General features: G+C 39.8%; 1 protein-coding gene across 1 annotated transcript; it reads right to left on the bottom strand.

Annotated features, from left to right (window-relative positions):
- Positions 1-624: 624 nt before the first annotated feature.
- Positions 625-6510, bottom strand: LOC147301321 (uncharacterized). Its single transcript, XM_086283763.1, has 9 exons — positions 5832-6510; positions 4454-4666; positions 3988-4123; positions 2977-3515; positions 2121-2437; positions 1819-2000; positions 1539-1711; positions 1033-1247; positions 625-896 (listed from the first exon to the last, which is right to left on the bottom strand). The coding sequence occupies exons 1-9, from the start codon at positions 6134-6136 to the stop codon at positions 640-642; spliced, it is 2337 nt and encodes a 778-aa protein (XP_086139889.1). The 5' UTR covers positions 6137-6510; the 3' UTR covers positions 625-639.
- Positions 6511-26811: the final 20301 nt, after the last annotated feature.

Raw genomic sequence — 26811 nt, 5'->3', positions numbered from 1 at the left:
GTTAAAAGAAAAAATAAATTTGTGCAACCACATTTTATTGAGGTTTTTGGTCATCACAATCACCAGATGTATTGTCTTGGAACAAGATGACTCAAACTGATAACATTAACATTAATACAGTCAGTAAATACATCAAACATGGATCACTGATCAAATAGAATAGAAGTGTCAGATAAACAATATTGAAGAACACCAGAGAATAAAAGCAACAAACAAGTACAAAGCTAGAAAACAAAAATAATCACAATGCACATAAATTAATGCAATGAAAAAATTATTATTGAATTATGTTAGTATATATAACTATTGTATACTTGTAGAATGGTACCCTAACAAGCAAAAAGACTTGAAGCAAATGAACATTTGTTAAAAGGTCAATGCAAAAACAGAGCCTCCAATCACAAAATAGGTGGGTGAAATATGAAATATGGCAACATAAAGTAAATTCAGCTTGGTCTCAAGTGTGTTAATTGGTGTTTTAGGTGGAACATTTTGAACATTTGTTTGATTTCTGGGAAAGAAAATGCAATGATATTCAAAACAACCACCCCACCCCCACCCTTAGAATTACTTAATGGTCGACACTCATTAATTTAACTGAGTTCAAAACTCAGATTAGCATACTAACCTGACCAGGAATTAAGCTATTCCAAAACCATGTGTATTACCTAATGCAAAGTCCATATTCTCCTGAAAGTCTTTGTAAGAGGTATGAAGTGGTAACTTTAAACAATTGATGCACGTGTTTGCAATGGGTAGTTTAGACATGGTTTGTGCATCAGGCTCTTGGTGAAGAAATTCAATGGACGGTTGTGGAGAGAAGCCAATTGGTGGAACAGTGTTGGCTCCAGTGGCGAAGGCAAGAATTGTCCCCAGCTTCTGTGTTCCGTCTTGATCTAAAGGAAAAGCAATACTGTCAAAAATGGCATTAAAGACAAAAAACACAGCAAGCATTTCTACTTTTAACTGATTCAATGAAAAGATGCACTGCATTATAAATTGAACACACAATGCTTAAAACGCTAAATTTACCTTCTGCATCTGTTAGGTAGTCTCTCCAGAAACTAATGACAACTGCTTCAGCATGCCTTTTATTGCTCTCAGCTGGAGAAAGGCAGATGGTAAAGAGGCTGTCAAGAAGGTCAGCTGTAAGCACTGAAGGTGACCAGCATAGAAGGGTGCGAAAACTCTCTGGGTGAGCTTGGATTTTGTCCAGCACCTCAAGTGTCCATAGTCCATCCTGAAATCTAAATGATAATCAGAATTACCTTTAAAATCACAAATCACATCAAAAATGAATGGATCCAAGAAGTATAATCTAAAACATATGAATTTATATATACAATAATTTTTACTTCAGATTATTCACATCATCAAAAGTGTATGTCCCAAATCTGCATTTTTCATGTGATGCTGTCACCTTTGGAGGCATGGTGTACCTACACATAAAGAAATGCCACACAAAATTCCCAGAATACAAGGCAATCTGCATGGGTTTGAGTTACTTATTGGACAACAATAAATACATACATACATACCTTTCAGATGGACCACGGACTCTGTGTATTACTTGGAACATGATAATGTCATGTATAAGCAGATCCTTGTCTTCCAGCCTCCGTAGCGGCCTCAGGCAGCCAGCATTGGCTAAGTATTCCTGAAGTGGCTCAGTTGCTACTATCAGATCTTCAAAGGATTTACACTCTTTAACCTTCAAATAAAAAAATAAAAAATTAATGGGCCCCAATTAATACATGGAGTAGAACGAAATGCACACAATACTAAAACATTATCCAACAACTGACAAATCAGTTTTACCCTTTTAATTTTTTCACGCAGGTCACTATCGGCAACATCTTCTAAAACTGGTTTAGCCAAATCTGGGCCATCAACAAGGCAAGAGAAGAGTGTTGGGGACAGAAAGCCTGCTGGTGGACCACCATGTACAAGGCTTACTGCAATGGCTCTGCCTGCAATGAAGTACCTGTCCTCCCTCATGGCTAGAAATAATGAAAAACATTACATGTCAATAGATGCATGAAAGCGCTTGACAAGAACTTCATAAAAATGATTTTTTTATTGCATTACTCCAGGGATATCAGCCTAAAATCAATACATACCAGCACTATCAAGCGCCAAGTTCATTTTGCCTTCTTCACCCTCAAACATTGGAGACAGGGGCAAAGCTTCGATCAGAAGTCTTAGAAATTCTCTTCTTGGTCCACCCAAGTCAACAGCCTCTTCAGGTACTCCCATATCGTCAGAAAACCTGACAGAAATTGTGTGGCATGGATCATATGTTGCTCGTTTAAAACCTCTAATTGCTCCATCCAGGACTGTTGATCTATTAATGTTGAACTTGCATTTCTTCTGTTGGTTTACTTTTGCAGAAAGTTCCTCCAAAATATCTTTTGCTGATACCAAACAACTTGAAGTCCTGTAGGATTAAAAAAAAGAAAAGAAAAAAAAAAAGAAAAAATATTGAAAAGAACATCAGTAAAAACATTCACATACAAGGGCTACAAGGACATACAAAGTTTTGTCAAAATCAGAATCAGCATACTTTATTAATCCCTAAAGGAAATTATCATAATCATAAGCAAAATGTACAAAGGAGTATATTGCTCAGTGGCTTTTTATATTGTTTATATGTTTTGGAGAACTAGAAAGCACTAGAGCAAAGAAAAATAGTTTCAATGCACAATAAGTAAATTTCATTTCATTGTCAGATAGGCTGTTAAAAATTCGCTGCCTATTTCAAATAAAATAAAATTTGCCAGCATTACAGCATTATCATTTGACTCTGTAGACATTATTCAAAAAACTGTTTTGTTAACAGCAAATATAAATATCATATATGCATATAAATATCTGAGGATGGATTACACTCCTTCACAACACTGGTTACAGTATTGGATTGCAACAAATATGGTGTGTTTAATTGGCTACTGTAAAACATTTGTATTTGAAACTAACCTTTCGCTCTGCAGGCTTGCTAGTATAGCCTGGTTAAGTTCCTCATCATCAGAAGACATGTCAGATAGTGGAGTCATGATTGAAAGGTAGTTATCGTAGTTTACAGATTGACTGTGTGTTGATGTACAGGGTAATGCTGAACAATGATTCTCTGGATTCCTGGTCTGGTAGGGTGAGCTTGAGGTATTTCGGCACGTCAGGACCAGAACTGGATCACTTAAAGATGCAGATGATGAGGTAGAAGGCTGACTAGTGGAAGGGTAGATTTCCAATGAAGACACTGGTAACTGGCTGAAGGAAATGTTTGTTGAAGCGCTGCTGTACTTGTGTGAGATACTACTTTCATGGGTCAAGGCAGGAGTTTCCGTTAATAATGTTCCATTACAAACTGATGAGGCAGGAGATTGCGTCGGAGCAGAGATTGGTTGGAAGGCAGCTGTTGAACTGGTAAAACTGTCTGAAGATGATGAGCGCAGCTGCCTTGATGAAACAGGGTTTTCTTCACAGTTTTCCTCACTGCTGTAGCTTGTAATATCATCCTTAGAAATAAAATAATAATTATAATAATTCACATATATTGAATTTGAACATTAAATACCATATATCCAACCTCTTCTGCTTATTCTTATCAGAGGTGGGGTGGTTGGAGCCTATCCCAGCTACCATAGGGTGAGAAATTTCAAGAGTTAATAGATCTTTCTCACAATTACTTTGACATACTAGGCAGACAAAATTGTAACACATCTCCTGAACAGCAGTAGTCTTACGTTCTATAATTCACAAACAGCCCAACAGAGCAGCTGTAAATTTAGTCAATACCAGAGCTTAGGATTAACATTTTTAAAAAGGAACATTAACTTGGTACTATTCTATCCAACTACAAAAGGTGAAAGGCAAGTTTAAAAAGAACAGAGATGAGAAAGTTCAAAGGTTGTTTATGCACCAATTTCTGGTCTTCATATTATTACTGTACAGTGCTATGTAGATTCATTTAAAAGTCAAATAATGTACCAAAATTGGTTTTGATGGTCTGATGTATAGGGCTCTCGATTTATAAATTTTATGTATGAGATTTGCATCCAGCGCCTGTCCTGCTCGCAGTTTGGGCGCAATCAGTCTGTTGCCACAAGCCATCAGAAACTCCAGGCTGGAAAACAGTTAAGTTGTAAAATGTTTAAAATCCAAAACAGCAAAAATGTTCCAATAACTTTTTTAGAGCTAATCTTGTTTTCCTCTTTGAATCAGACTTAAACCAGTAGTAACAGAAGTAAACTTTATACAAATGTCAAAAAAGTATGCCAAAAATGGAGTGTTCAAGAAAGGATAACTGATTTGGTTCTTTTAGTTTAGTTTACTGATTCATGTCTACCTGTTCTCTGACTTAAATCGTTATGTAAAGCTTTGAAATGCCTAGATATCGAAAAGACTACTGACAAAAGCTGTGTCGTATTAGGTTTCGACTGCTAGCACAACCTACCTTACATCAATAGAAAGTTTATCTCCAAAGGCGTCCCTTATTTGTTCAGAGACAGTTTTCTGGTCCCAGGATTTTTGGAATTCAAATCCATTCAATATATGCCCTTGTTCATGTAAATGTTGTTTTGTGCGATGCTTGACAACAACACTGCTTGATGGCCGTGGAAGAAGGATGACAACTTTGTTGAAAGTATCATGATAATGTGTCTTGGCCCTATAAAACAAAACAGAAACTATATTCAGATTTATGTATCCTTTGTTTTATTTACCTATACTTAGACACTATCAGTTCCTTAAGAAAGTTGCTAATGTCACTTGGTAGTGACCAGCTTACACGTTAAACTGTTGCTAAGCTTTTATAAATAAAATAAAATGTTACACAGTTTATATTAAAAAAAACAGTATCGCAGCTAGCCATTTAGCCCACTTGAATATGTTTAAAGTTGCTCGTGCATGTAAGAGTTGAGTATAATAGCAAACACAAATAACAGAAACATAATTTGAAAGAAAAAAAATGCATAAAGTAATAGCATGCTTATAAATTGCCTTTGAAAAAAAATGGAAAATGTACGTAAAATAGAAAATGTTTTGGGGTTTGACCATTATAATTCACTGACGCTTGAATAAAAAAAAAAAATATATATATATATATATATAGTACAATGAAAGAAAATCTAAGAGCTCCAGTTCAACTACAGTGCGGCCCCTTCAATCACAAAAGCTCAAAAAATAAACTGCATGAGGATTTATTTTACTGCTCTTTAAAATGAAATACGCCTACAAAGAGGCATACAAAGAAACATTTGCTATTACTTTTTACTTTGACTAAAGAACAAAAAAGACACCGATCATATTTCTTTTTTTCTTATTTCATACACTTTAGAAACTGGACTGAAGGCATGACTTGGCATCCATGTTTATCTACCTCTACAGTGGTACAGATATTGATCCACTCACAACACAGAGTTGGATTGATGTCTTCTAGCAAGATTAAAATTCTACCCCAAAAAATAAATAAATAAATAAATACAAAACTAAACAAAAACAACAAGAAAATTAACCCAACCTTTTATTTAGCAGGAGGTGGTAGCTACATCAGTGAATAATGTAGCTACCACCTCCCACATTAATAAAGAAGATTTAATATAAATAATCTTAAAGTAAGCATCAACTTACACTCGGGTCACAAGTACAAACAGCCACTAATATTGAAATAAATGCCACGGTCTTTACTGTTTTTAATGTGGATGCTGCTGAATAAATTAGCTAGGGATAAAAAATTATAAGGGTAACAAAGTGCGTTGCTAAATGAGCAAAGCACATTTCGTATTTTGTATTTCGCAGTTGTATAGTTAAGTGGCAAACTGTTTTGTTCTTACCTTTTCCTTGATCTGCAGTTCCAGTTGCCAAAGTGTTTCTGGGTCTGATATCGCAAAGACTGCCCCACTCCAGTCGAACTCCGTGTAGCTACTTGACTCGTTGAAGATACCCGGGTGTTAGCTGGTCTAAAAAGTTCCCTCATCTCACTTTCCACCGTGCTGTGGGTAACACTGGGTGCAGTTGAGCCCGTCCGATCTCGATCAAGTGACGAGGACAACGATGTGACCGTTTCAGGAGATGATAAAATATTTCTTAACAACCCGACAGCTTGCTGAAGAACTCGAGTTTCTTCTCCCCCCTCCATGCTGTCAGACACTTGAAAGTGACCCGCGCGTGCTTCTCAGCCAATCACAGCGGTACAGACACCCAGCCTTCCGTTTCCATTAAACTCCTTCCGTTTCCACTATACTCTTTCATTCACATACATTATTCTCTTGCATACATATATTTTCTTCAGATATGTATGCATTCTCTTCTTACATACATATATTATTTGTAAGATTAAATGCATTTTGAATGCATGTAAATGAGAGCAAAATGTAGGAATGCATAAATGAAAATGCATGTATGTTAGAGTGCAAATGTGTAAATATGTAGATTAAAATACATGTATAAGAGAGCATAATATTGCAATGTGTGTGTTAAATATGTGTAAACATGAGAATAAAAATATCTAAATATAAAAATTAAAATAAAACAACATGAGAGTGAAAGTATATGTATGTGAAAGAAGAATATATGTGTGTGAGAATGAAAATATATGTATGTGAGAGTGAAAATATGTGTGTGAAAGAAGAATGTATGTATGTGAGAGTGAAAGAATAAATTTTGGCTTGTACGGCCCCTCATACAAACTTGTTAGAGCCGTTTATAAGAGTCTAAAGAAGACATATAAGTCTAAAATGATGGTACAGACTGCCATGGAATTCAGGCAGTTAAACTTTGAAGATAATATAGCAAGAACGGTGATATCTGAAGTGAACAAGATGAAGGAGAAGAGGATTAAGGTTTTTGTTGTTAAGGAGAATAACAACAATTCATCTGAACAATCCTCTTCAAAGACCACTAGGAACTTGTTAAGGGATTCTTTTATCAAGCACTCAGACGTAATGAAATAACACTCAGACACTTCAGCAGTTTAACGTGCACGGGTGAAACCTCAAAAGAGATTCACACACTTCCCTGTTGCAGTCTGCCTTTATTTATACAAAGCAGGAAGCATACAAAAAAGGAAATATCATGCTTATCTTGTCAAGCAAGCAGGTATGATTTCTCAAGAACTTTGTATCCTCCACAAGGTCGTTTCTTACTCTTGGGTGGCGGTTTCCTGCTGCTGACAGATAATGTGAAGGCAAACAGTTTCCGTTACAGAGTAGAGAGCCAGCAATTAAAATATGCAGCTGGTTGAGTACAGAAGAGAAATGTAAACACTCTTAGCTGATTATTATATGAATAATAAAACCTTTAAAAACAAAAATCCGCTGACAGAACTGTTGTTCTTTTGGGAAATTTTTGAAAACATTGTTTCCCTACAAAATCATAGTCGAAATCAGGCTATGATTTCGACTATGATATATACAATTCACAAGATTTCAACAATTTTAAAATCCTACAGTGTTGGTTCTGTCTCGCATCAGCCCCATCCAAACAGGTCGCGGCAGATGGCTGACCCTCTCTGAGCCTGGTTCTGCTGGAGGTTTCTTCCTGTTGAAAGGGAGTTTTTCCTCCCCACTGTTGCCAAGTGCTTGCTCGTGGGGGATTGTTTGGGTTGGAGCTTTAATTTTGTAAGGTTTTTACCTTACAATTTAAAACACCTCGATTCAGAACCTCTCACTGTTGTTGAAATTGTTTGGCCCTTTCTGTGAGGGCACTGCATGTTCTCAATCTCATTGGGAAATGCTACATTTTGCACATGAATGCAGATTTATTCTAAATTGCAAAATGCATTTGCTAAAAATAAACAAACTAAACTAATGCATGGCTATGGTGTATTTTTATGAATCTCGTACTCAGGTAATAAATACTTTTGTCTTATTACTGAGCAATAATAAAGTTAAAAAAAAAAACCCTCATGTCTTTTAATGAACCGCTTGTGTTTTAGTTTAGTTATAGTTATAGGTAGTGGCCGAAAGAGTTTTGGTCCCTCTTACTCCAATGTAAGCTTGTGGAAAAAGCCCAAGAAGTGTGTTCAAGCCTGTCTATTGAGCAGCGTTTAGATTATGAAACTCTTAAGAAAACTGTGCTGCAGGCGTATGAACTTGTCCCTGAAGCATATCGGCAGAAATTTAGGAATCTTAATAAAACTGCTAACCAGACTTTTGTTGAGTTTGCGCGAGAAAAGAATGTGTTGTTTGAGAAATGGTGTTGTTCATGTAAAGTTAAAACCGTGGAAGAGTTAAACCCTTATTTTGCTGGAGGAGTTTAAAAAGTGTTTGCCGGAACGCATCGTGACTTATTTAAACGAACAAAAGGTGTCGTCTCTCACTAACGCGGCACTCCTGGCTGACGACTTTGTTTTAACGCACAAAAGTGTGTTCTGTGCACAGAATTCGTTTCAGGAAAATTTCTCTGAACGAAAAAAGTCACCACGAGCAGTGCGTAAAAATGTATCAGCGTTCATTGCTAGATCAAACGGTCGAGAATGTTTTTATTGTCACGACTCAGGACATTTGATTGCTGCGTGTCCAGTATTAAAAAGAAAAGAAGCGAGGGGCACTAAATTCCCCGCAGGCGTGGGTTTGATTAAAACCGCTTGCTCGCCAAAGGTGCACGCGGAGGCTGAACAAAACCCGAAAACTGACATTGATCCGCAGTTGTGTCATGCGGCTTTGTTTCGTTGACGGGTGAAGAAAATGATAAAGTGCCAGTCACGGTTCTTAGAGATACGGGTGCGTACCACTCATTCTTACTAGAATCTGTGCTGCCTTTGTCTGAAAAACATCCTGTGGTTCCGACATAGTAGTGTGGGGAATAAAAATGAGTGTCACCAAAGCCCCTCTGCATATGGGTGCATTCGCCGTTAGTGTCGGGCTACGTTAAAGTCGCCGTGCGCCAGCGATTACCAATCGAAGGAGTTTCCTTCATTCTTGGTAATGATCTAGCTGGTGGGCATGTTTTTCCCCCGCCAGAAGTTGTTGATGTTCCTGCCCTTGCTGCTGACTCAGGCTCCACTGCTTCAGAGGTGTTTCCTGCGTGCGCAATTACTCGTGCTCAGGCTCGTAAAATGGGTGAGATTGTGGATTTGTCGGGGTCGTTTATGGCTACGCTTGATGAAGACGACTCTTTCGTGTCACCCATTGATTCTGTAAAAAATCTCCACATGTGACGTCCCTGAAATGATTCCTGAGGACATTAATCAGAGCTTGAATATGACCAGAGCACAGCAGGGTGATCCTTCACTGGTGCCTTGTTTTTCCTCTGTTGTGGACAGAGAGGGATCTAAAGCTCCAGTGAAATATTTCATTTGTTCTAATTTGCTATGACCTCAGAGTAGGGCTGTGCGATGTGACCAAAATCACATATCCCAATATAAGCATCTATAGCCCCGATAACGATAGAAATCACAAAAATGTACAGAGCGTTCTCACTCCCGAGGCGTAACATGTTGACGTTTTGTCACGTCCCGCGGCGTTCCTGAGGAACGCGAAAGGAGACCTTCGGCGTTCTTATGGTAAGCGGCGGGTTATTGCTGGAATCCAGTGCAATGACGCTCCCGCGGTAGTAGACGTTCCAGCCCTGTATTCCAGCCCTAAACCTAACCTTATCCCTAGCCCTGACCATAACCTTATTCCTGACCTTAACCAGGACTTTAATGATGTTAAATAGCGTGTTTCTAAGCGATTTGAAGAAAAAGAGCGAACATGTGTAGGTTCAGTCCAGACGGTTCTCATATTTCCTCTTTTTCCGAGGTCGTCATTTAGGAACGTGGTGGGTAGCCGAAAACGTAATATGGTGACGATTTGTCACCTAGCGTAAAATATTACGCTTTGGGAGTGAGAACGGGTTGAAATGTAACATTTTCTGTAAATTCTGTGAATCTCGGGCAGCTCGACTCAGCTGGGCATCGTGTACCTGGAGTTGAGTGTTTTAACCGATGCATGAAACGATACATAAGTTGTAACGGCCGCCGTTTTCTTCGTGAGTATTTATTCAACGGCGTGCTGCGGGGAAAGGCCTGTTCTAACGTTTGAGTCTAAGGTTTATTTTTAGCAACTGCCGGCTCTTTTTTGCTTCTCATCTATGGGCTCAAATTGTGGTCATAAATATTTTGTTATTTATTTGTGGGGCGGTCGTGGTTCAAGAGTTGGGAGTTCGCCTTGTAATCAGAAGGTTGCCGGTTCCAGTTTCACATGTACTTTTTGGCTAAGTCCACACACAAATCTTTTTTACACATACAAATCTTTTTTACAAGTACAACATATTTATGACCACAATTTGAGCCCATACTCATCCGTAAACACTCTTTCACGTCATTCAGTTTATTTTGAAAAGTCTCAACAGGATCTTGAGCTTTATTGTGAAAGGGAAATAAACAAGCGTACACGATGGTTTTACCGTCCTTGTTGCTAACGACAACACATAAAAACAGTCGCTACACCCTGCTGTGACATCACACTCCAGAGCTGACGTCGGTGTCACGTGATACATTTTCAGCTTTGATCTGGTCCTACCAGCTCATAAATAGGGGCGGAGGCAAGGCAAGTTTATTTGTATCGCACAATTCGACACCGATGGTTTGCTTTGCAGAGACATTAGAAACAAAAGTTATTACAGACACTAGCAACGGGATCAGAGAACAGCACAGAAAAAAACTCAAATGGATTCCTTTAAAGGAGACAGTCCACAGGAAACCAGGCCCATAGAAATATCTGAAGAGGAGATGCAGACACTTCTCTTCAAATCCGTCTTTATGACCTGTACACAGGCAGAGAGACGAGAAATGGATGAAAAAAACTTTATCGTTCAGTTTGTTGTAAAGCTTTCAAACACCATTACAACAAAAACTAAATTAGTCATAAAACCCATCGACATGTTTTCACTCATCAAAACAGTCACAGAAAAAACTGCAGGAAAATTACCTGCAGAACTGCCAACATCTATAAACAGGGTGGTTAAGTCTGTTTTCCGTGGACTGCACAAGATGTACAACTCCAAGGACTTGCTACAATTTTTCATTGTATTTCGTCAGTCAACATTTGAAGAAAATGTCTCAAGAATTTTAATATCAGAGATCAATAAGGTAAAGGAGAAAAGGATAAAGGGTTCTGTTGTTTGGGAAAATCAGACCAGTCCTGCTGAAACGTCTGAAGAACAGATCCCCAGTCCAGGGCAAAGGACACAAGAAACTAAAGAAAGAAACTTTATAATTCAGTTTCTTGTTAGGCTGAACAACATGGTCGCCTTAAAGACAGGCACAGCAACAAAGCAGGTCAACATTTTTGCCATTTTAGAAAATGTCATTGAAATGGCTGTGGGTAAACTACCCACACAACTTCCAAAATCTTTAGACAAACTTGTTAGAGCCGTTTATAAGAGTCTAAAGAAGACATATAAGTCTAAACTGATGGTACAGACTGCCATGGAATTCAGGCAGTTAAACTTTGAAGATAATGTAGCAAGAATGTTGATATCTGAAGTGAACAGGATGAAGGAGAAGAGGATTAAGGTTTTTGTTGTTAAGGAGAATAATAACAACAATTCATCTGAACAATCCTCTTCAAACACCACTAGGAACTGTTGTTCTTTTGGGAAATTTTTGAAAACATTGTTTCCCTACAAAATCATAGTCGAAATCAGGCTATGATTTCGACTATGATATATACAATTCACAAGATTTCAACAATTTTAAAATCCTACAGTGTTGGTTCTGTCTCGCATCAGCCCCATCCAAACAGGTCGCGGCAGATGGCTGACCCTCTCTGAGCCTGGTTCTGCTGGAGGTTTCTTCCTGTTGAAAGGGAGTTTTTCCTCCCCACTGTTGCCAAGTGCTTGCTCGTGGGGGATTGTTTGGGTTGGAGCTTTAATTTTGTAAGGTTTTTACCTTACAATTTAAAACACCTCGATTCAGAACCTCTCACTGTTGTTGAAATTGTTTGGCCCTTTCTGTGAGGGCACTGCATGTTCTCAATCTCATTGGGAAATGCTACATTTTGCACATGAATGCAGATTTATTCTAAATTGCAAAAAGCATTTGCTAAAAATAAACAAACTAAACTAATGCATGGCTATGGTGTATTTTTATGAATCTCGTACTCAGGTAATAAATACTTTTGTCTTATTACTGAGCAATAATAAAGTTTAAAAAAAAAACCTCATGTCTTTTAATGAACCGCTTGTGTTTTAGTTTAGTTATAGTTATAGGTAGTGGCCGAAAGAGTTTTGGTCCCTCTTACTCCAATGTAAGCTTGTGGAAAAAGCCCAAGAAGTGTGTTCAAGCCTGTCTATTGAGCAGAGTTTAGATTATGAAACTCTTAAGAAAACTGTGCTGCAGGCGTATGAACTTGTCCCTGAAGCATATCGGCAGAAATTTAGGAATCTTAATAAAACTGCTAACCAGACTTTTGTTGAGTTTGCGCGAGAAAAGAATGTGTTGTTTGAGAAATGGTGTTGTTCATGTAAAGTTAAAACCGTGGAAGAGTTAAACCCTTATTTTGCTGGAGGAGTTTAAAAAGTGTTTGCCGGAACGCATCGTGACTTATTTAAACGAACAAAAGGTGTCGTCTCTCACTAACGCGGCACTCCTGGCTGACGACTTTGTTTTAACGCACAAAAGTGTGTTCTGTGCACAGAATTCGTTTCAGGAAAATTTCTCTGAACGAAAAAAGTCACCACGAGCAGTGCGTAAAAATGTATCAGCGTTCATTGCTAGATCAAACGGTCGAGAATGTTTTTATTGTCACGACTCAGGACATTTGATTGCTGCGTGTCCAGTATTAAAAAGAAAAGAAGCGAGGGGCACTAAATTCCCCGCAGGCGTGGGTTTGATTAAAACCGCTTGCTCGCCAAAGGTGCACGCGGAGGCTGAACAAAACCCGAAAACTGACATTGATCCGCAGTTGTGTCATGCGGCTTTGTTTCGTTGACGGGTGAAGAAAATGATAAAGTGCCAGTCACGATTCTTAGAGATACGGGTGCGTACCACTCATTCTTAATAGAATCTGTGCTGCCTTTGTCGGAAAAAACATCCTGTGGTTCCGACATAGTAGTGTGGGGAATAAAAATGAGTGTCACCAAAGCCCCTCTGCATATGGGTGCATTCGCCGTTAGTGTCGGGCTACGTTAAAGTCGCCGTGCGCCAGCGATTACCAATCGAAGGAGTTTCCTTCATTCTTGGTAATGATCTAGCTGGTGGGCATGTTTTTCCCCCGCCAGAAGTTGTTGATGTTCCTGCCCTTGCTGCTGACTCAGGCTCCACTGCTTCAGAGGTGTTTCCTGCGTGCGCAATTACTCGTGCTCAGGCTCGTAAAATGGGTGAGATTGTGGATTTGTCGGGGTCGTTTATGGCTACGCTTGATGAAGACGACTCTTTCGTGTCACCCATTGATTCTGTAAAAAATCTCCACATGTGACGTCCCTGAAATGATTCCTGAGGACATTAATCAGAGCTTGAATATGACCAGAGCACAGCAGGGTGATCCTTCACTGGTGCCTTGTTTTTCCTCTGTTGTGGACAGAGAGGGATCTAAAGCTCCAGTGAAATATTTCATTTGTTCTAATTTGCTATGACCTCAGAGTAGGGCTGTGCGATGTGACCAAAATCACATATCCCAATATAAGCATCTATAGCCCCGATAACGATAGAAATCACAAAAATGTAACATTTTCTGTAAATTCTGTGAATCTCGGGCAGCTCGACTCAGCTGGGCATCGTGTACCTGGAGTTGAGTGTTTTAACCGATGCATGAAACGATACATAAGTTGTAACGGCCGCCGTTTTCTTCGTGAGTATTTATTCAACGGCGTGCTGCGGGGAAAGGCCTGTTCTAACGTTTGAGTCTAAGGTTTATTTTTAGCACCTGCCGGCTCTTTTTTGCTTCTCATCTATGGGCTCAAATTGTGGTCATAAATATTTTGTTAATTATTTGTGGGGCAGTCGTGGTTCAAGAATTGGGAGTTCGCCTTGTAATCGGAAGGTTGCCGCTTCGAGTTTCACATGTACTTTTTGGCTAAGTCCACACACAAATCTTTTTTACACATACAAATCTTTTTTACAAGTACAACATATTTATGACCACAATTTGAGCCCATACTCATCCGTAAACACTCTTTCACGTCATTCAGTTTATTTTGAAAAGTCTCAACAGGATCTTGAGCTTTATTGTGAAAGGGAAATAAACAAGCGTACACGATGGTTTTACCGTCCTTGTTGCTAACGACAACACATAAAAACAGTCGCTACACCCTGCTGTGACATCACACTCCAGAGCTGACGTCGGTGTCACGTGATACATTTTCAGCTTTGATCTGGTCCTACCAGCTCATAAATAGGGGCGGAGGCAAGGCAAGTTTATTTGTATCGCACAATTCGACACCGATGGTTTGCTTTGCAGAGACATTAGAAACAAAAGTTATTACAGACACTAGCAACGGGATCAGAGAACAGCACAGAAAAAAACTCAAATGGATTCCTTTAAAGGAGACAGTCCACAGGAAACCAGGCCCATAGAAATATCTGAAGAGGAGATGCAGACACTTCTCTTCAAATCCGTCTTTATGACCCGTACACAGGCAGAGAGACGAGAAATGGATGAAAAAAACTTTATCGTTCAGTTTGTTGTAAAGCTTTCAAACACCATTACAACAAAAACTAAATTAGTCATAAAACCCATCGACATGTTTTCACTCATCAAAACAGTCACAGAAAAAACTGCAGGAAAATTACCTGCAGAACTGCCAACATCTATAAACAGGGTGGTTAAGTCTGTTTTCCGTGGACTGCACAAGATGTACAACTCCAAGGACTTGCTACAATTTTTCATTGTATTTCGTCAGTCAACATTTGAAGAAAATGTCTCAAGAATTTTAATATCAGAGATCAATAAGGTAAAGGAGAAAAGGATAAAGGGTTCTGTTGTTTGGGAAAATCAGACCAGTCCTGCTGAAACGTCTGAAGAACAGATCCCCAGTCCAGGGCAAAGGACACAAGAAACTAAAGAAAGAAACTTTATAATTCAGTTTCTTGTTAGGCTGAACAACATGGTCGCCTTAAAGACAGGCACAGCAACAAAGCAGGTCAACATTTTTGCCATTTTAGAAAATGTCATTGAAATGGCTGTGGGTAAACTACCCACACAACTTCCAAAATCTTTAGACAAACTTGTTAGAGCCGTTTATAAGAGTCTAAAGAAGACATATAAGTCTAAACTGATGGTACAGACTGCCATGGAATTCAGGCAGTTAAACTTTGAAGATAATGTAGCAAGAATGTTGATATCTGAAGTGAACAGGATGAAGGAGAAGAGGATTAAGGTTTTTGTTGTTAAGGAGAATAACAACAATTCATCTGAACAATCCTCTTCAAACACCACTAGGAACTGTTGTTCTTTTGGGAAATTTTTGAAAACATTGTTTCCCTACAAAATCATAGTCGAAATCAGGCTATGATTTCGACTATGATATATACAATTCACAAGATTTCAACAATTTTAAAATCCTACAGTGTTGGTTCTGTCTCGCATCAGCCCCATCCAAACAGGTCGCGGCAGATGGCTGACCCTCTCTGAGCCTGGTTCTGCTGGAGGTTTCTTCCTGTTGAAAGGGAGTTTTTCCTCCCCACTGTTGCCAAGTGCTTGCTCGTGGGGGATTGTTTGGGTTGGAGCTTTAATTTTGTAAGGTTTTTACCTTACAATTTAAAACACCTCGATTCAGAACCTCTCACTGTTGTTGAAATTGTTTGGCCCTTTCTGTGAGGGCACTGCATGTTCTCAATCTCATTGGGAAATGCTACATTTTGCACATGAATGCAGATTTATTCTAAATTGCAAAATGCATTTGCTAAAAATAAACAAACTAAACTAATGCATGGCTATGGTGTATTTTTATGAATCTCGTACTCAGGTAATAAATACTTTTGTCTTATTACTGAGCAATAATAAAGTTAAAAAAAAAAACCCTCATGTCTTTTAATGAACCGCTTGTGTTTTAGTTTAGTTATAGTTATAGGTAGTGGCCGAAAGAGTTTTGGTCCCTCTTACTCCAATGTAAGCTTGTGGAAAAAGCCCAAGAAGTGTGTTCAAGCCTGTCTATTGAGCAGCGTTTAGATTATGAAACTCTTAAGAAAACTGTGCTGCAGGCGTATGAACTTGTCCCTGAAGCATATCGGCAGAAATTTAGGAATCTTAATAAAACTGCTAACCAGACTTTTGTTGAGTTTGCGCGAGAAAAGAATGTGTTGTTTGAGAAATGGTGTTGTTCATGTAAAGTTAAAACCGTGGAAGAGTTAAACCCTTATTTTGCTGGAGGAGTTTAAAAAGTGTTTGCCGGAACGCATCGTGACTTATTTAAACGAACAAAAGGTGTCGTCTCTCACTAACGCGGCACTCCTGGCTGACGACTTTGTTTTAACGCACAAAAGTGTGTTCTGTGCACAGAATTCGTTTCAGGAAAATTTCTCTGAACGAAAAAAGTCACCACGAGCAGTGCGTAAAAATGTATCAGCGTTCATTGCTAGATCAAACGGTCGAGAATGTTTTTATTGTCACGACTCAGGACATTTGATTGCTGCGTGTCCAGTATTAAAAAGAAAAGAAGCGAGGGGCACTAAATTCCCCGCAGGCGTGGGTTTGATTAAAACCGCTTGCTCGCCAAAGGTGCACGCGGAGGCTGAACAAAACCCGAAAACTGACATTGATCCGCAGTTGTGTCATGCGGCTTTGTTTCGTTGACGGGTGAAGAAAATGATAAAGTGCCAGTCACGGTTCTTAGAGATACGGGTGCGTACCACTCATTCTTACTAGAATCTGTGCTGCCTTTGTCTGAAAAACATCCTGTGGTTCCGACATAGTAGTGTGGGGAATAAAAATGAGTGTCACCAAAGCCCCTCTGCATATGGGTGCATTCGCCGTTAGTGTCGGGCTACGTTAAAGTCGCCGTGCGCCAGCGATTACCAATCGAAGGAGTTTCCTTCATTCTTGGTAATGATCTAGCTGGTGGGCATGTTTTTCCCCCGCCAGAAGTTGTTGATGTTCCTGCCCTTGCTGCTGACTCAGGCTCCACTGCTTCAGAGGTGTTTCCTGCGTGCGCAATTACTCGTGCTCAGGCTCGTAAAATGGGTGAGATTGTGGATTTGTCGGGGTCGTTTATGGCTACGCTTGATGAAGACGACTCTTTCGTGTCACCCATTGATTCTGTAAAAAATCTCCACATGTGACGTCCCTGAAATGATTCCTGAGGACATTAATCAGAGCTTGAATATGACCAGAGCACAGCAGGGTGATCCTTCACTGGTGCCTTGTTTTTCCTCTGTTGTGGACAGAGAGCCTAAACCTAACCTTATCCCTAGCCCTGACCATAACCTTATTCCTGACCTTAACCAGGACTTTAATGATGTTAAATAGCGTGTTTCTAAGCGATTTGAAGAAAAAGAGCGAACATGTGTAGGTTCAGTCCAGACGGTTCTCATATTTCCTCTTTTTCCGAGGTCGTCATTTAGGAACGTGGTGGGTAGCCGAAAACGTAATATGGTGACGATTTGTCACCTAGCGTAAAATATTACGCTTTGGGAGTGAGAACGGGTTGAAATGTAACATTTTCTGTAAATTCTGTGAATCTCGGGCAGCTCGACTCAGCTGGGCATCGTGTACCTGGAGTTGAGTGTTTTAACCGATGCATGAAACGATACATAAGTTGTAACGGCCGCCGTTTTCTTCGTGAGTATTTATTCAACGGCGTGCTGCGGGGAAAGGCCTGTTCTAACGTTTGAGTCTAAGGTTTATTTTTAGCAACTGCCGGCTCTTTTTTGCTTCTCATCTATGGGCTCAAATTGTGGTCATAAATATTTTGTTATTTATTTGTGGGGCGGTCGTGGTTCAAGAGTTGGGAGTTCGCCTTGTAATCAGAAGGTTGCCGGTTCCAGTTTCACATGTACTTTTTGGCTAAGTCCACACACAAATCTTTTTTACACATACAAATCTTTTTTACAAGTACAACATATTTATGACCACAATTTGAGCCCATACTCATCCGTAAACACTCTTTCACGTCATTCAGTTTATTTTGAAAAGTCTCAACAGGATCTTGAGCTTTATTGTGAAAGGGAAATAAACAAGCGTACACGATGGTTTTACCGTCCTTGTTGCTAACGACAACACATAAAAACAGTCGCTACACCCTGCTGTGACATCACACTCCAGAGCTGACGTCGGTGTCACGTGATACATTTTCAGCTTTGATCTGGTCCTACCAGCTCATAAATAGGGGCGGAGGCAAGGCAAGTTTATTTGTATCGCACAATTCGACACCGATGGTTTGCTTTGCAGAGACATTAGAAACAAAAGTTATTACAGACACTAGCAACGGGATCAGAGAACAGCACAGAAAAAAACTCAAATGGATTCCTTTAAAGGAGACAGTCCACAGGAAACCAGGCCCATAGAAATATCTGAAGAGGAGATGCAGACACTTCTCTTCAAATCCGTCTTTATGACCTGTACACAGGCAGAGAGACGAGAAATGGATGAAAAAAACTTTATCGTTCAGTTTGTTGTAAAGCTTTCAAACACCATTACAACAAAAACTAAATTAGTCATAAAACCCATCGACATGTTTTCACTCATCAAAACAGTCACAGAAAAAACTGCAGGAAAATTACCTGCAGAACTGCCAACATCTATAAACAGGGTGGTTAAGTCTGTTTTCCGTGGACTGCACAAGATGTACAACTCCAAGGACTTGCTACAATTTTTCATTGTATTTCGTCAGTCAACATTTGAAGAAAATGTCTCAAGAATTTTAATATCAGAGATCAATAAGGTAAAGGAGAAAAGGATAAAGGGTTCTGTTGTTTGGGAAAATCAGACCAGTCCTGCTGAAACGTCTGAAGAACAGATCCCCAGTCCAGGGCAAAGGACACAAGAAACTAAAGAAAGAAACTTTATAATTCAGTTTCTTGTTAGGCTGAACAACATGGTCGCCTTAAAGACAGGCACAGCAACAAAGCAGGTCAACATTTTTGCCATTTTAGAAAATGTCATTGAAATGGCTGTGGGTAAACTACCCACACAACTTCCAAAATCTTTAGACAAACTTGTTAGAGCCGTTTATAAGAGTCTAAAGAAGACATATAAGTCTAAACTGATGGTACAGACTGCCATGGAATTCAGGCAGTTAAACTTTGAAGATAATGTAGCAAGAATGTTGATATCTGAAGTGAACAGGATGAAGGAGAAGAGGATTAAGGTTTTTGTTGTTAAGGAGAATAATAACAACAATTCATCTGAACAATCCTCTTCAAACACCACTAGGAACTGTTGTTCTTTTGGGAAATTTTTGAAAACATTGTTTCCCTACAAAATCATAGTCGAAATCAGGCTATGATTTCGACTATGATATATACAATTCACAAGATTTCAACAATTTTAAAATCCTACAGTGTTGGTTCTGTCTCGCATCAGCCCCATCCAAACAGGTCGCGGCAGATGGCTGACCCTCTCTGAGCCTGGTTCTGCTGGAGGTTTCTTCCTGTTGAAAGGGAGTTTTTCCTCCCCACTGTTGCCAAGTGCTTGCTCGTGGGGGATTGTTTGGGTTGGAGCTTTAATTTTGTAAGGTTTTTACCATACAATTTAAAACACCTCGATTCAGAACCTCTCACTGTTGTTGAAATTGTTTGGCCCTTTCTGTGAGGGCACTGCATGTTCTCAATCTCATTGGGAAATGCTACATTTTGCACATGAATGCAGATTTATTCTAAATTGCAAAAAGCATTTGCTAAAAATAAACAAACTAAACTAATGCATGGCTATGGTGTATTTTTATGAATCTCGTACTCAGGTAATAAATACTTTTGTCTTATTACTGAGCAATAATAAAGTTTAAAAAAAAAACCTCATGTCTTTTAATGAACCGCTTGTGTTTTAGTTTAGTTATAGTTATAGGTAGTGGCCGAAAGAGTTTTGGTCCCTCTTACTCCAATGTAAGCTTGTGGAAAAAGCCCAAGAAGTGTGTTCAAGCCTGTCTATTGAGCAGAGTTTAGATTATGAAACTCTTAAGAAAACTGTGCTGCAGGCGTATGAACTTGTCCCTGAAGCATATCGGCAGAAATTTAGGAATCTTAATAAAACTGCTAACCAGACTTTTGTTGAGTTTGCGCGAGAAAAGAATGTGTTGTTTGAGAAATGGTGTTGTTCATGTAAAGTTAAAACCGTGGAAGAGTTAAACCCTTATTTTGCTGGAGGAGTTTAAAAAGTGTTTGCCGGAACGCATCGTGACTTATTTAAACGAACAAAAGGTGTCGTCTCTCACTAACGCGGCACTCCTGGCTGACGACTTTGTTTTAACGCACAAAAGTGTGTTCTGTGCACAGAATTCGTTTCAGGAAAATTTCTCTGAACGAAAAAAGTCACCACGAGCAGTGCGTAAAAATGTATCAGCGTTCATTGCTAGATCAAACGGTCGAGAATGTTTTTATTGTCACGACTCAGGACATTTGATTGCTGCGTGTCCAGTATTAAAAAGAAAAGAAGCGAGGGGCACTAAATTCCCCGCAGGCGTGGGTTTGATTAAAACCGCTTGCTCGCCAAAGGTGCACGCGGAGGCTGAACAAAACCCGAAAACTGACATTGATCCGCAGTTGTGTCATGCGGCTTTGTTTCGTTGACGGGTGAAGAAAATGATAAAGTGCCAGTCACGATTCTTAGAGATACGGGTGCGTACCACTCATTCTTAATAGAATCTGTGCTGCCTTTGTCGGAAAAAACATCCTGTGGTTCCGACATAGTAGTGTGGGGAATAAAAATGAGTGTCACCAAAGCCCCTCTGCATATGGGTGCATTCGCCGTTAGTGTCGGGCTACGTTAAAGTCGCCGTGCGCCAGCGATTACCAATCGAAGGAGTTTCCTTCATTCTTGGTAATGATCTAGCTGGTGGGCATGTTTTTCCCCCGCCAGAAGTTGTTGATGTTCCTGCCCTTGCTGCTGACTCAGGCTCCACTGCTTCAGAGGTGTTTCCTGCGTGCGCAATTACTCGTGCTCAGGCTCGTAAAATGGGTGAGATTGTGGATTTGTCGGGGTCGTTTATGGCTACGCTTGATGAAGACGACTCTTTCGTGTCACCCATTGATTCTGTAAAAAATCTCCACATGTGACGTCCCTGAAATGATTCCTGAGGACATTAATCAGAGCTTGAATATGACCAGAGCACAGCAGGGTGATCCTTCACTGGTGCCTTGTTTTTCCTCTGTTGTGGACAGAGAGGGATCTAAAGCTCCAGTGAAATATTTCATTTGTTCTAATTTGCTATGACCTCAGAGTAGGGCTGTGCGATGTGACCAAAATCACATATCCCAATATAAGCATCTATAGCCCCGATAACGATAGAAATCACAAAAATGTAACATTTTCTGTAAATTCTGTGAATCTCGGGCAGCTCGACTCAGCTGGGCATCGTGTACCTGGAGTTGAGTGTTTTAACCGATGCATGAAACGATACATAAGTTGTAACGGCCGCCGTTTTCTTCGTGAGTATTTATTCAACGGCGTGCTGCGGGGAAAGGCCTGTTCTAACGTTTGAGTCTAAGGTTTATTTTTAGCACCTGCCGGCTCTTTTTTGCTTCTCATCTATGGGCTCAAATTGTGGTCATAAATATTTTGTTAATTATTTGTGGGGCAGTCGTGGTTCAAGAATTGGGAGTTCGCCTTGTAATCGGAAGGTTGCCGCTTCGAGTTTCACATGTACTTTTTGGCTAAGTCCACACACAAATCTTTTTTACACATACAAATCTTTTTTACAAGTACAACATATTTATGACCACAATTTGAGCCCATACTCATCCGTAAACACTCTTTCACGTCATTCAGTTTATTTTGAAAAGTCTCAACAGGATCTTGAGCTTTATTGTGAAAGGGAAATAAACAAGCGTACACGATGGTTTTACCGTCCTTGTTGCTAACGACAACACATAAAAACAGTCGCTACACCCTGCTGTGACATCACACTCCAGAGCTGACGTCGGTGTCACGTGATACATTTTCAGCTTTGATCTGGTCCTACCAGCTCATAAATAGGGGCGGAGGCAAGGCAAGTTTATTTGTATCGCACAATTCGACACCGATGGTTTGCTTTGCAGAGACATTAGAAACAAAAGTTATTACAGACACTAGCAACGGGATCAGAGAACAGCACAGAAAAAAACTCAAATGGATTCCTTTAAAGGAGACAGTCCACAGGAAACCAGGCCCATAGAAATATCTGAAGAGGAGATGCAGACACTTCTCTTCAAATCCGTCTTTATGACCCGTACACGGGCAGAGAGACGAGAAATGGATGAAAAAAACTTTATCGTTCAGTTTGTTGTAAAGCTTTCAAACACCATTACAACAAAAACTAAATTAGTCATAAAACCCATCGACATGTTTTCACTCATCAAAACAGTCACAGAAAAAACTGCAGGAAAATTACCTGCAGAACTGCCAACATCTATAAACAGGGTGGTTAAGTCTGTTTTCCGTGGACTGCACAAGATGTACAACTCCAAGGACTTGCTACAATTTTTCATTGTATTTCGTCAGTCAACATTTGAAGAAAATGTCTCAAGAATTTTAATATCAGAGATCAATAAGGTAAAGGAGAAAAGGATAAAGGGTTCTGTTGTTTGGGAAAATCAGACCAGTCCTGCTGAAACGTCTGAAGAACAGATCCCCAGTCCAGGGCAAAGGACACAAGAAACTAAAGAAAGAAACTTTATAATTCAGTTTCTTGTTAGGCTGAACAACATGGTCGCCTTAAAGACAGGCACAGCAACAAAGCAGGTCAACATTTTTGCCATTTTAGAAAATGTCATTGAAATGGCTGTGGGTAAACTACCCACACAACTTCCAAAATCTTTAGACAAACTTGTTAGAGCCGTTTATAAGAGTCTAAAGAAGACATATAAGTCTAAACTGATGGTACAGACTGCCATGGAATTCAGGCAGTTAAACTTTGAAGATAATGTAGCAAGAATGTTGATATCTGAAGTGAACAGGATGAAGGAGAAGAGGATTAAGGTTTTTGTTGTTAAGGAGAATAATAACAACAATTCATCCGAACAATCCTCTTCAAAGACCACTAGGAACTGTTGTTCTTTTGGGAAATTTTTGAAAACATTGTTTCCCTACAAAATCATAGTCGAAATCAGGCTATGATTTCGACTATGATATATACAATTCACAAGATTTCAACAATTTTAAAATCCTACAGTGTTGGTTCTGTCTCGCATCAGCCCCATCCAAACAGGTCGCGGCAGATGGCTGACCCTCTCTGAGCCTGGTTCTGCTGGAGGTTTCTTCCTGTTGAAAGGGAGTTTTTCCTCCCCACTGTTGCCAAGTGCTTGCTCGTGGGGGATTGTTTGGGTTGGAGCTTTAATTTTGTAAGGTTTTTACCTTACAATTTAAAACACCTCGATTCAGAACCTCTCACTGTTGTTGAAATTGTTTGGCCCTTTCTGTGAGGGCACTGCATGTTCTCAATCTCATTGGGAAATGCTACATTTTGCACATGAATGCAGATTTATTCTAAATTGCAAAATGCATTTGCTAAAAATAAACAAACTAAACTAATGCATGGCTATGGTGTATTTTTATGAATCTCGTACTCAGGTAATAAATACTTTTGTCTTATTACTGAGCAATAATAAAGTTTAAAAAAAAAACCTCATGTCTTTTAATGAACCGCTTGTGTTTTAGTTTAGTTATAGTTATAGGTAGTGGCCGAAAGAGTTTTGGTCCCTCTTACTCCAATGTAAGCTTGTGGAAAAAGCCCAAGAAGTGTGTTCAAGCCTGTCTATTGAGCAGAGTTTAGATTATGAAACTCTTAAGAAAACTGTGCTGCAGGCGTATGAACTTGTCCCTGAAGCATATCGGCAGAAATTTAGGAATCTTAATAAAACTGCTAACCAGACTTTTGTTGAGTTTGCGCGAGAAAAGAATGTGTTGTTTGAGAAATGGTGTTGTTCATGTAAAGTTAAAACCGTGGAAGAGTTAAACCCTTATTTTGCTGGAGGAGTTTAAAAAGTGTTTGCCGGAACGCATCGTGACTTATTTAAACGAACAAAAGGTGTCGTCTCTCACTAACGCGGCACTCCTGGCTGACGACTTTGTTTTAACGCACAAAAGTGTGTTCTGTGCACAGAATTCGTTTCAGGAAAATTTCTCTGAACGAAAAAAGTCACCACGAGCAGTGCGTAAAAATGTATCAGCGTTCATTGCTAGATCAAACGGTCGAGAATGTTTTTATTGTCACGACTCAGGACATTTGATTGCTGCGTGTCCAGTATTAAAAAGAAAAGAAGCGAGGGGCACTAAATTCCCCGCAGGCGTGGTTTTGATTAAAACCGCTTGCTCGCCAAAGGTGCACGCGGAGGCTGAACAAAACCCGAAAACTGACATTGATCCGCAGTTGTGTCATGCGGCTTTGTTTCGTTGACGGGTGAAGAAAATGATAAAGTGCCAGTCACGATTCTTAGAGATACGGGTGCGTACCACTCATTCTTAATAGAATCTGTGCTGCCTTTGTCGGAAAAAACATCCTGTGGTTCCGACATAGTAGTGTGGGGAATAAAAATGAGTGTCACCAAAGCCCCTCTGCATATGGGTGCATTCGCCGTTAGTGTCGGGCTACGTTAAAGTCGCCGTGCGCCAGCGATTACCAATCGAAGGAGTTTCCTTCATTCTTGGTAATGATCTAGCTGGTGGGCATGTTTTTCCCCCGCCAGAAGTTGTTGATGTTCCTGCCCTTGCTGCTGACTCGGGCTCCACTGCTTCAGAGGTGTTTCCTGCGTGCGCAATTACTCGTGCTCAGGCTCGTAAAATGGGTGAGATTGTGGATTTGTCGGGGTCGTTTATGGCTACGCTTGATGAAGACGACTCTTTCGTGTCACCCATTGATTCTGTAAAAAATCTCCACATGTGACGTCCCTGAAATGATTCCTGAGGACATTAATCAGAGCTTGAATATGACCAGAGCACAGCAGGGTGATCCTTCACTGGTGCCTTGTTTTTCCTCTGTTGTGGACAGAGAGGGATCTAAAGCTCCAGTGAAATATTTCATTTGTTCTAATTTGCTATGACCTCAGAGTAGGGCTGTGCGATGTGACCAAAATCACATATCCCAATATAAGCATCTATAGCCCCGATAACGATAGAAATCACAAAAATGTAACATTTTCTGTAAATTCTGTGAATCTCGGGCAGCTCGACTCAGCTGGGCATCGTGTACCTGGAGTTGAGTGTTTTAACCGATGCATGAAACGATACATAAGTTGTAACGGCCGCCGTTTTCTTCGTGAGTATTTATTCAACGGCGTGCTGCGGGGAAAGGCCTGTTCTAACGTTTGAGTCTAAGGTTTATTTTTAGCACCTGCCGGCTCTTTTTTGCTTCTCATCTATGGGCTCAAATTGTGGTCATAAATATTTTGTTATTTATTTGTGGGGCGGTCGTGGTTCAAGAGTTGGGAGTTCGCCTTGTAATCGGAAGGTTGCCGGTTCCAGTTTCACATGTACTTTTTGGCTAAGTCCACACACAAATCTTTTTTACACATACAAATCTTTTTTACAAGTACAACATATTTATGACCACAATTTGAGCCCATACTCATCCGTAAACACTCTTTCACGTCATTCAGTTTATTTTGAAAAGTCTCAACAGGATCTTGAGCTTTATTGTGAAAGGGAAATAAACAAGCGTACACGATGGTTTTACCGTCCTTGTTGCTAACGACAACACATAAAAACAGTCGCTACACCCTGCTGTGACATCACACTCCAGAGCTGACGTCGGTGTCACGTGATACATTTTCAGCTTTGATCTGGTCCTACCAGCTCATAAATAGGGGCGGAGGCAAGGCAAGTTTATTTGTATCGCACAATTCGACACCGATGGTTTGCTTTGCAGAGACATTAGAAACAAAAGTTATTACAGACACTAGCAACGGGATCAGAGAACAGCACAGAAAAAAACTCAAATGGATTCCTTTAAAGGAGACAGTCCACAGGAAACCAGGCCCATAGAAATATCTGAAGAGGAGATGCAGACACTTCTCTTCAAATCCGTCTTTATGACCCGTACACGGGCAGAGAGACGAGAAATGGATGAAAAAAACTTTATCGTTCAGTTTGTTGTAAAGCTTTCAAACACCATTACAACAAAAACTAAATTAGTCATAAAACCCATCGACATGTTTTCACTCATCAAAACAGTCACAGAAAAAACTGCAGGAAAATTACCTGCAGAACTGCCAACATCTATAAACAGGGTGGTTAAGTCTGTTTTCCGTGGACTGCACAAGATGTACGACTCCAAGGACTTGCTACGATTTTTCATTGTATTTCGTCAGTCAACATTTGAAGAAAATGTCTCAAGAATTTTAATATCAGAGATCAATAAGGTAAAGGAGAAAAGGATAAAGGGTTCTGTTGTTTGGGAAAATCAGACCAGTCCTGCTGAAACGTCTGAAGAACAGATCCCCAGTCCAGGGCAAAGGACACAAGAAACTAAAGAAAGAAACTTTATAATTCAGTTTCTTGTTAGGCTGAACAACATGGTCGCCTTAAAGACAGGCACAGCAACAAAGCAGGTCAACATTTTTGCCATTTTAGAAAACGTCATTGAAATGGCTGTGGGTAAACTACCCACACAACTTCCAAAATCTTTAGACAAACTTGTTAGAGCCGTTTATAAGAGTCTAAAGAAGACATATAAGTCTAAACTGATGGTACAGACTGCCATGGAATTCAGGCAGTTAAACTTTGAAGATAATGTAGCAAGAATGTTGATATCTGAAGTGAACAG

Source organism: Aulonocara sp. 'chitande type north' Nkhata Bay, linkage group LG23 (genome assembly GCF_057382095.1).
Source record: "Aulonocara sp. 'chitande type north' Nkhata Bay isolate Kocher_YH1m ecotype deep benthic linkage group LG23, A_spYH_male_GT1.1, whole genome shotgun sequence".
NCBI lineage: Eukaryota > Metazoa > Chordata > Actinopteri > Cichliformes > Cichlidae > Aulonocara > Aulonocara sp. 'chitande type north' Nkhata Bay.
This window is presented reverse-complemented; position numbering and strand designations above follow the sequence as displayed.